Source organism: Triticum dicoccoides, chromosome 1A (assembly GCF_002162155.2).
Source record: "Triticum dicoccoides isolate Atlit2015 ecotype Zavitan chromosome 1A, WEW_v2.0, whole genome shotgun sequence".
Lineage (NCBI taxonomy): Eukaryota > Viridiplantae > Streptophyta > Magnoliopsida > Poales > Poaceae > Triticum > Triticum dicoccoides.
The window spans coordinates 463,288,995-463,300,477 of NC_041380.1; the positions used below are offsets into that span (position 1 = coordinate 463,288,995).

Sequence of the window (11,483 nt, forward strand, 5' to 3'; positions counted from 1 at the left end):
GCATGATTTTTATGTATAATGTCGTAAATATAATTTCGAAATTTGAATATTTTGCACCAAACATTTTTTTGATCGTTGTGAACAGTTTTAAAAATTGCGCACACAATTTTTTACACTTCATGATCATTTTTTTAATGCTGGAGCGTTCTTGAGGCATGGTCGAGTATTACTCATAATGAACGAGGAGGTGTAGCTTGCCCATTGGAGGTCTCTGAAATTTTATTAAATAAAAATATGTTGAAAATTTGATGTCTCTCCAGGTTTTTATTGATTGATAATCAACGGAATACAAACTGCATCATGAGGTAGACCAAGTCAAGTGTGTCTACCCTGGTCTAAAGAAGATGCAAACCTAGTTAGATTGTGGGTTTGAGCCTCTATATTCATGGGAAAAAATTTACAGAGTAAAAGAAGATTTCAGTGCTAAAATTTCCTTGATGACGACTTTATATTTCCCTCCTTGTCCAACAACAATGTCGTTCACCACATTGTGCTAGTCCGATGCCACATGCAATCTCTGAAGACAGAGATCCGTAGCCAAAGTGAGTCGCTCGCGACATGCCAACGCCTCAAGGCTAACATTTTTTGATGCCACATTTGATGTCCAACTTTTTTTTGAAGATTATTTGATGTCCAACTTTTTTTTAGGATTATTTGATGTCCAACCGTGTTCTCCATTCCTGCCGAGCATATAAATGTGAGAAAAGCCCAGCAATTCAAAAGTCTAAGAAGCTTCCGCCAACTTCATTATGTTGGTCGCGAAAGCAACTAATTAAGGAGCACTCGTTCAGAAGCTTCCCCAAAGGTCACCTGGGATGGTTGAGAGCGCATCACTTGACGCGCTCTTAGCCACCGTCATGTGTTGCGTTCTGTACGCTCTTTCTGTTTTTTTTCACGCACTATTTTTGGCTTTTAGATATTTAATTCGCTTTTTTTGCTTTTCGATTTTCTACAGATCTTTCTTAACTCTTGGACAAAAAAAATTCAGAAAAAAATTGTTACGCAAAAAATCGCATTTTTTGCTTCCGCAAGAGGCGTGGATTTGCTTCCTAGAGAGGCATGGCTTTGCTTCCACAAGAGGCATGGCCATACTTCTCGAAAATGAAAAAACGCATTTTTTTTCTGAGAGAGGCATGGCCGTGCTTCTCGAAAAACGGAAAAAAGTGTTTTTTCGTTAGAGGCTCGGATTTGCTTCCGCGAGATGCACGAATTTGCTCAGACGAGAGGCATGGCTGTGCCTCTCGGAAACGGGTTTTTTCCGTTCCGCGAGAAACACGGGTTTGCTTCTGCGAGAGACACATGTTTGTATCTACGAGAGGCATGGTTGTGACTCTTTCGGAAAGAAAAAAAAAACGTGCTCTCGGTTCGGCATTTTACGTCTGTTTTTTTTTGTGAATTTTTTTTCGTTAGTTCTGAAGATGATGTCGACGCGATGAATCCAACGATGAAAATGATTCGAGCTTTGGACGCATGAAGATAAAACGTTTTAAATAAACGAATCTATGAAAAAAGAAAAAACTTTCAGACTGCGGCACTTGTCGTAACAAGAGGAGGTGAAAGTGATATTTGGAAGAAGTACTCCTGGCTTAATGATTTCGGTTGGTCGGAAAAGAGAAGGAGCTCCATTCTGCTTAGTTGGCGAGCCCACTTCTCCTTCGTCAGGAAAAACTCGGCGCTCTTCGGTCTCAGTCAGAAAGAAAGGAAAAAACGAGAGAGACAGAAAGCTCCGCTGTTCGGACGAAACACGACGACCGGCGTTGCCGCGTTGGCTAACCGCTCTCGGCCGCACCGCATGCCGGCTCCCGCCACGCTCGCCGCCTTCAACACCCTCGTCGCCTCGCTCGCGCGCTCCAGCCGCCCCTCGCAGGCGCTCCTCGCCTTCCGTGACATGCTCGCGCGGGGCTTCCCGCCCGACCACTTCACCCTGCCCCCGGTCCTCCGCAGCTGCGCGCTCACCGGATCCGCCGCCCTGGCCGCCTCCTCGCACGCCCTCTCCGTCAAGCTCGGCGCCCACGGAAACCTCTTCGTGGCGTCCGCGCTCGTGCAGTGCTACGCGGGCATGTCCAACCTCCCCGACGCGCGGAGGCTGTTCGACGGAATGCGCGAGAGGGACGCCGTTCTGTGGACGTCCATGCTGTCCGCGTACGCGCAGGGTGGGCAGCCGGAGGAGGCTCTGCGGCTGTTCCAGGGGATGGTGGTGGCCGAGGTGCAGCTGGATGCCGTGGTCATGGTCAGCCTTCTTCTCGCGTGTGGACAGCTCGGGTGGCGGCGCCATGGGAGAAGCGTGCATGCGTGCTGCGTCCGGATGTTCCTGGGGATGCCGCTGTCTCTGGGGAACGCGCTTGTCGACATGTACGTCAAGTGCGGCGAGCTTGAATTCGCCGAACGCGTATTTTCTGCGATGCCCAGGCGGGATGTTATCTCGTGGAGCGCTCTGATTGTTGGCCATGGTTTGAATGGGCGTCCTGATGTCGCTTTGAGGCTCTTCGATGAAATGGTGGCCAAAGGAGTGGAACAGAATTCGGTCACCTTTCTCGGCGCCCTGTCGGCCTGTGCGCATTCAGGCATGGTGGACAAAGCGTATGCTATATTCGAGCAGATGAAACAGCGGGGCATCAACCGTGAGCTGAAGCATTACTCTTGCATGGCTGATGCGTTAGGGAGGGCAGGCCGTGTTGTTGAAGCAGTAAATCTCATAGAGGAGATGCCTTGCCAGCCTGACGAGGCTATCCTTGGTAGTGTATTGGCAGCTTGCCGGGTGCATGGTGAAATGGATGCTGCTGAACGGATTTCAAAGAGATTGATGAGCATGTCTCCTGCAAAGAGCGGCTACTACATGAGCTTGGCAAACATATATTCAGATGCTGGAAGGTATGGTGATGCAGAGAGAATAAGAGGCTTCATGAAGGAAGTTAAAGTCGACAAGCTTCCTGGATATAGTTCAGTTGAACTCGATGTTTCCATCTCTGAATCAAAAAATGTATAATTAGTTCCATATAGTGCGCAATGGATTTTGAAGCATTTAAGCTGTTTGGCAAGTCTGGTGGCATACACTCAGTGCAGTGTATGCTTTGAAGAAAGATATAGGCACCTGGTGGATGGGAAGTGCAAATGAGATATGACTTGGCAACTCAACAAGACAGTTTTGGGGAGGATTATAACATTACAGAGAGATGCTGAGTTAGTGCACTCATAGTGGAAGTGTTTGATTATGACATTAGCGACATGGTAGTTGCTGAGTTAGTGTTGTCAAATTGTGAAGTGTCAAGAGGTGTGGGGAAGTCATTTCTTCAAGCAGACAAGGACAAAATTCAACAGGCTGATGAAACAGCACATGATGATCACATACAGGAAGCACACAGTCCTCCTACATGTACTTCAGTCATGAGAGAATATATGGCTCGTGCTTGATGAGTTGCTAATGAGGTTCAAATAGCTTCTGAAACTGACACAGGATTATCATCAAATATGTGAGCATCTGACTAGCAAGGTGTAAATTAAGATCGATGTTGTATTCACAGGAAAGTCTTTAAGAAAATGCGCTGGTACTGCTGGCAACTGGCAAGGCTTATTCGCTGGTAGAATTTCTCTGTTCAAAATATGATCTTACGATGGAACTGGACTACCAAAAGGAACGCGATAATGTTTGTCTGTGGTTTCTATTGGCCATGTCAATGATTGTTTCAGTAATGGAGATTTTGTTCAAACTCCGTGGTATCAAGTGATTCTTAACTAGGAAAAGGTCCATATTACCCACCCGACTTTCAGGTTCATGTGTTTCAACCACCTAAAATTCCTCAAGGTAGGACGCACTGGGAAAACTGAAGTAAAATATCTGCACGTTCGATGGACTTGAGTCTAATCTCTACCTATCCGAACAGACTTATGTGAGGTACCGGGGAATTAGCGCTGTTGAGGAAAGGAGACGAAGTTACTGGCAGCGAGGAAGCAGCTGGCCAAGTTCTTAGGGGTTGTTTGGTTTGTGACTAACTTTGCCAAAGATTGCCACATCTAAGGTTAGACAAGTTTGACCAACTTAGGTGAGTGTTTGGTTCAAGCCACATCTTAGGCAAGCCACACTTGGACCCCACATGGCATACACACAAAAAATGTGGCAAGATTCCCTTAGGCTTGCCAACTTGTGGCTCTCAATTTGATGAACTAACCTTAGTCAAGTTTGGCAAAAATATATGGCAAAGTGTGGCAATGCTAGTCCTAAAACCAAACAGCCCCTTAATCTGGCCACAGCGGGGACAGACAAAGTTGTTAGCCGCTATTCAATTTGACTGTATAAGGCTTTGTTTGGCATTGAAGTTGATTGTGTTAACCCGATCGGGTTTAGCTGGTTTTTGATTATTTCGTACTCCTTTCATCTCAAAATAAGTGCGTAAGTATTAATGTTAAGACACTTGTTTTGGGACGGAGGGAGTATTCCACTGCTGCCTACTACATCCTGATTTTTGTACGGTAATGTTAACAATCAGATGTCAGATTTTTAGCCATGGTAAATCGAACGTTTTTTAGTTTAGTTGTCATGAGGATGACGATTTCCTTTAGCAAGCATGATAAATCCTTGCCATAAAAATGTTTGATTGCCAATGCTAAAAGAATCTGACGTTTGATTTGTAGCAAAATCCTTTTTATATGGTGCTACTGTCATTGTGTTTGGTTGCCATGGTATAGCAACCGACTTATATATGAGCTCGCTTGACGCAGTGTGTTATGAGCTCAAACCACTGAAAACCCATGTTGACGTTACATGTCGTCAGAGACTCTGATGGAAGGAGCGGTTCAGCATTCGAGGGTCATCTTGGAACTAATGAGAAAGTGAGGCACCATAGGGTGATTTAGCAAGGCCTATGCAAGGTGTTTTGGGGAGGAGCTTACACAAATAAACCAGTTTTTTTCTTAAGCACTTATGCTTATAGCGTAGACGCTTAATTGGGCGTCTCGCCGACTTCATCTGATCAGAACTCGAGCATTCTATAGGTCCTCTATTGTTGTTTTCTTCTCCGAGTGACCTAGAGGTGACAACGCGCTTTGCTCACGGCGCACCATCGGTGGACGCAGGAGGAAGACGACTTAGGCATCCCCAAGAATTTGGATATATTTCCCAGTTTCTCTATGGTGTTTTTGTGAGTGTGCTCCTTAATATATGACATTTGGCCTTTTCACAAAAAATGAAAATTATTGGGAACACTCTTCCTCACCCGATCAATCTTTCGGGCCGCTCGTTCTCCTCCCAAGCACAACGTGGGTCCCATGTTTTCCCCGTAGGTGTTCTCCCTTATCTTTGTTACCTCATGTATTCCTTTTAATGTAACATCTATATGATGTTTTTTTCACTATTCATGACTATATTCGAAATACATGCTATGAACTAGGATGTGGGAAGTACCACTATGAAATTGAAAAATTATTAACAAAATAAGAAATGAAAGACGTTGTGTGCAGGCAGGATCGGCGCTCCATGACCCGGAGCGAGGGGGCAGGTTATCATCTCTGGCGACCACTTGGCGTGTGCGTTGTTTTATTCTCCGGTGGTCTTTAATCGAGGCGTGGTTTCGCTTCTAGTCAGTAGTCTCGGGTGCTTCTTGGTAGGGTGTGGGCATTCATGTATTCTTGTTTATCTTTGATCTGCTTTGTAAGAGGATTCCCTCACCACCATGTATCAGTTCAGACATGTTGCTCAAAGTGCAACTAATCCCCGGGTGTTTTGGTAATTAATAACAACATATAAGTCATTGATCTAATGCTCACTGATGATAGTTTTCAGAGAAGATCATTGATTGGCATTGCAAAGACTAGTGAGTGTGGACCCCTCAAAATCATAAGGACATGGATTGGCAAAGCTACAAGACTCTACATTTTTTGGTTAAGTGATCCAAGATCACATTGAGTCCATAGGAAAAGACAATACTATTAAAAGGGGATGCGGTTTTGATCATGACTGAATTGCTCAAATGCTTAGTGGTATTGCTCCAAAACCCTCAAACACTTCTCCACTTCACTTCTATCCAAAACCCTAAATGTCCATCTCGGTCGCATCGATATCTTCCCATCCGGACCCACCGAGATGAACCCATACACACTGCCACATGCCAGACCCTAACTTCTCGGTACAGCCGGTATGGCCTGACCAAGTTTTCGTGAGGAAGTTGTTTCATTTCAGAATTACCTGATGAAACGACCGGAACTACCGAAACGAGGACTTGCCCTAGCCACTGCACTTCGGTAACACCGAGATGTTCTGTTCAGTCTCACCGAAACCTCCAATGTTCGATTCTTTTGCACTAGTTGGTCTCATCGAGAATTCTGTCAGGTGTCACTGAGTTTGGTCAAAGACTTGTAACGGTTAGATCTTTGGGTGTAGGCTATATATACCTGAAGGAGTCCTGGATTCGGGGGTCTCCGGACAGCCGGACTATCTCCATTGGCCGGACTGTTAGACTATGAAGATACAAGATTGAAGACTTCGTCTCATGTCCGGGTGGGACTCTACTTGGCGTGGAAGGCAAGCTAGGCAATACGGATATGGATATCTCCTCCTTTGTAACCGACCTTGTGTAATCCTAACCCTCTCCGGTGTCTATATAAACCGAAGGGTTTTAGTCCGTAGGACAACAATCACAACATACAATCATACCATAGGCTAGCTTCTAGGGTCTAGCCTCTCTGATCTCGTGGTAGATCTACTCTTGTACTACCCATATCATCAATATTAATCAAGCAGGACATAGGGTTTTACCTCCATCAAGAGGGCCCGAACCTGGGTAAAAACATCGTGTCCCCTGCCTCCTATTACCATCCGGCCTAGACGCACAGTTCGGGACCCCCTACCCGAGATCCGCCGATTTTGACACCGACATTGGTGCTTTCATTAAGAGTTCCTCTGTGTCATCGCCGTTAGGCTTGATGGCTCCTACTATCATTGATAGCGATGTGGTCCAGGGTGAGACTTTTCTCCCTGAACAGATCTTCGTATTCGACGGCTTTGCACTGCGGGCTAATTCGCTTGGCCATCTGGAGCAGATTGAAAGCTACGCCCCTGGCCATCAGGTCAGATTTGGAAGTTTGAACTACACGGCCGACATCCGCGGAGACTTGATCTTCGACGGATTCGAGCCACAGCCGGGCGCGCCGCACTGTCGCGATGGGTATGACCTAGCTCTACCGCCGAACAGTACCCCAGAGGCCGCACCCACATCAGCTCCGACCCTTAGTTCGGAGCCAACTGCGCCAATCGAGAACGGGTGGTTAGACACCGCCTCAGGGGCTGCAGTCTCAACGGCGATCGAGCCGAACACCAGCATAATCCTCTGCGCAGCCCTTGACTCCAAGGTGCCGGACTCTTTTTCCGGACTCCAAACCATCCGCGCCCCTGCCAATCGAATCCGATTGGACGTCGATCATGGAATTCACCGCCGCAGATATCTTTCAGCACTCGCCCTTCGGCGACATTCTGAATTCACTAAGGTCTCTCTCTTTGTCATGAGAGCCCTGGCCGGATTATGGCCAACAGGATTGGGATGCAAACGACGAATAAATTCGACGCCCACCCACCACCCACTTAATAGCCACTGTCGACGACTCAACCGACATGCTCGACTTCGACTCCGAAGACATCGACGGTATGAACGACGATGCGGGAGGCGAAGGGGAACCACCACCCACAGAGCGCTGGCTGACCACCTTATCATTAGACGTATACATGGTGGACACACCAAAAGACGACGACGAGGAACAGAAGGACGCACCGAAGGCTCGTTCCCTCGAGAAGCAGTCAAAGCGGCGGCGCAAGCGCCGCCCCAAATCCCGCCTCGGCAGAAATAACGATCATACAGACCCAGCGTTGGAGCAGGGCGAAACACTGTTGTACCACGACAATACAGAGAATCAAACCGAACAAACCAATTCTATCAAAGATAATAGTCCGGACGACATAACGCCGGACAGGCACCCGGAGCAGCAGAATGCCCGTCAAAGGCTTGTTGCCACCGCGAGGAGTTTGAAAAAGCAGAAGCAAAGGCTCAAGGCTACGCAGGACACACTCCAAATCAGATGGAGCAAAGTACTCAACACAGCAGCGAAGTACGGCGGCAATCGCCCCACCAAGAGCTACCCAAAGCGGAAGTTGCTACCTGAATTCGATGAGGAGGCCTCAGACCCCCCACAACCAAAAATAAAAACGGCCACCTGGCCGGATAGACGACCTCACGGCCAACATAGATCGGCAAACAACGCCACCCACAAGCCAATACGCGATCCACGCGAGGGCTCGTACCAAAAGGACGGCGCAACCAGATCCATCTATGGACCACGCAAGCGCACCCCAGCATATGATGTAACACAACAAACACCCGAACAACGCGGTACACCCAGATACAGGGGTGCCGCACACCCCCCTATGTTTCACCGACGAGGTGCTGGACCATGAATTCCCAGAGGGATTCAAACCCGTAAGCATAGAGGCATACGACGGAACAACAGACCCTGGGGTCTGGATTGAGGACTATACCCTCCATATCCATATGGCTCGAGGAGATGATCTCCACGCCATCAAGTACTTACCCCTCAGGCTCAAAGGGCTAGCTCGTCACTGGCTTAAAAGCCTCCTCGAAAACTCCATTGGAAGCTGGGAAGAGCTCGAAGACGCTTTTCGGGCAAATTTTCAAGGGACTTATGTCCGACCTCCGGACGCGGACGATTTGAGTCATATAACTCAACAGCCCGGAGAGTCAGCCCGAAAACTTTGGAACAGGTTTCTTACTAAAAAGAACCAAATTGTCGACTGTCCGGACGCCGAAGCCTTGGCAGCTTTTAAGCATAGCGTCCGTGATGAATGGCTTGCCAGACACCTCGGCCAAGAAAAGCCGAGGACAATGGCAGCATTAACAAGCCTCATGACCCGCTTTTGCGCGTGTGAGGACAGCTGGCTAGCCAGATGCAGCACCAGCGACCCCAGTACATCTGAAGTTAGAGATGGAAACGGGAAATCACGGCGCAACAACAATAACAAACGCCGAAATAAAGAAGACAACACGAAGAGCACGACAGTAAACGCCGGATTCAAAAGCTCTCGGCCAGGTCAGCAAAAGCCACCCTCTAAAGGCGCCAGAGACGAACTATCCAGCCTAAACAAAATTCTGGACCAAATATGTCAGATCCATAGCACCCCTGGTAAACCCGCTAATCATACCCACAGATAATGTTGGGTCTTCAAGCAGTCCGGCAAGCTCAACGCCGTACACAAGGGGGAGGATACACCAAGCGAAGACGAGGGTGAGCCTCTCAAGCAAGACACTGGGGAACAAAAGAAATTTTCACCAGAAGTCAAAACAGTAAATGTGTTACACGTGATCAAGGGAAGAAACAAAACGGCCCTCCCAGAAAAATATGCCCAAGGGCCTATCACCGCAGAGTCCTGCCACTAGTTGTCTCAACCGATCACTTTCGACCATCGTGATTACTCAGCAAGTATCCGGCGTGCGGGATGGGCTGCCCTGGTATTAGACCCAATAATTGACGGATACCACTTCACACGAGTCCTGATGGACGGTGGCAGCAGTCTAAACCTGATATACCAGGATACAATCCGCGAAATGGGGATAGACCCAACAAAAATTTGCCAAAGCAATAGTACCTTTAAAGGAGTAACGCCAGGCCCGGGGGCTCATTGCACGGGCTCCCCGCTACTAAAGATTATTTTCGGCTTCCCCGATAACTTCCGTAGCGAACATTTAACCTTCCACATCGCTCCGTTCCAAAGTGGCTATCAAGCACTACTTGGACGCGAAGCTTTCGTTTGCTTTAATGCAATACCGCACTACGCTTCCCTCACACTCAAGATGCCCGGCCCACGTGGCATCATTACAGTGAACGAAAGTATTAAGCGATCTTCGCGCGCCGAAGAGAGTGCGGCTGCCTTGGCAGCCGCACACTAAAAACGGCCTGACCAACTAAAGCATTTATCAGGTTGTCAAGACCTCGGACACGGTTAAACGAGTCTGGGGCAGCTATATGTAATTCATATCGGGTCAATGGTCACACCCCTATTACAAATACAAGGGGCTCAACGCGCGCAGACAAGTGGCAATTTTTACTCATCTTGAATTATACATGGTTTCTTTAAAAACTATCCTTTTGCACGACAACTTTTTCACCTAAGTTCCTCTCTTTTACAGATGATCATCGTGCTACACCCGTCCAGGATACGGTACAATGGAGACACAGGCGCAGACATGCAGCAGGGACCCACTCCAAGGATTCTTTTTAGATTAAGACCCTGCGTAAACCTTTTTTACTGTCTCTTGTTGATACACATCCACCGAATTCTCAGCACAGTTGAGAAGGATGCTGACGTCTTGGCATGTGGCCACGTCAGAATAATGCACGTACTTGGACACAAGGGGCTTCTTACAAAGGGCACTATTTAGGCCCAGTTTCTACCATAAAGACCGAATACCTTAGGGAGTGTTCGGCGTCGCGAGTTTGGCCTTATATGCATCAGCTACGAATCATTGTCTTTGGTCAAATGTTGGGTTTGCCCGGCTCCTGTGTTTTGGTGCCTTACGTTCCGCTTTATCGGCTAAGGTAGCACCAGGAGAACTACTGCGATTGTGCCCTGGTTCATCCGGACGAGCACCTCAGTATAGAAAGCCGAAAACTGACTGTCATGATATAGCGTGAGACTGGTCAACCACTCGATGACCTATCAGAATGTTAGAATTCCTCCGCCTTAACGAAGGGCCATTTTCCGACCAGGCACGTACGCACCCCGCGATCGGGAGAGTGCGGAGCCACCAGGGGCTATCTAGTAGCCCCACTGTCAAACTCCTATGGCTAAGTGAAAGTGTTAAAGCATTATAGTCCGGTTGCCTCGTTCGCTACGCTATCACCTCCTTAATAGGACCAAGACATTGGGTTAAGTGTGAACACGCGTTTTTCGCGAGCACCTCCGCATTATATGCGTGGGGGTTGAAGCCGATGGCTGCAATCTTTCAGGTTATACACATGTATACATAAACGGCCGCACAGGAGGCATCGTACTACTTTCAGGCAAAAGTATAAACATGGCCTTATAAAATTTCATAAAAGCATTGTGTTTACAATGAGAATACACATCACTCAAATATAATATTCTTTGAGCACTGGGCCTCTATCAAACGAGCACCCTCGAGAACCTCCTCGAAATAGTGCTCGGCAGCCACTCGGCCTATGGCCAAACCCTGCGCCGCAACAGTGGTAGTGTCCATCTCCGCCCAGTATGCTTTAACACGGGCAAGGGCCATCCGCGAGCCTTCTATGCACGCCGACCTCTTCATCGCATTAATGCGCGGCACCGCACCAAGTGTTGGAAATATGCCCTAGAGGCAATAATAAAATGGTTATTATTATATTTCTTTGTTCATGACAATTGTCTATTGTTCATGCTATAGTTGTGTTATCCGGAAATCGTAATACATGTGTGAATACATAGACCA

At 47.7% G+C, this 11,483-nt stretch overlaps 1 protein-coding gene across 1 annotated transcript; it reads left to right on the top strand.

Moving 5' to 3' along the window:
• Positions 1 to 1,674: 1,674 nt before the first annotated feature.
• Positions 1,675 to 4,045, top strand: LOC119279062 (pentatricopeptide repeat-containing protein At4g14170-like). The gene has a single exon (XM_037560473.1). It carries the CDS (start codon positions 1,793 to 1,795, stop codon positions 2,984 to 2,986), a length of 1,194 nt encoding a protein of 397 aa, XP_037416370.1. The 5' UTR covers positions 1,675 to 1,792; the 3' UTR covers positions 2,987 to 4,045.
• Positions 4,046 to 11,483: the final 7,438 nt, after the last annotated feature.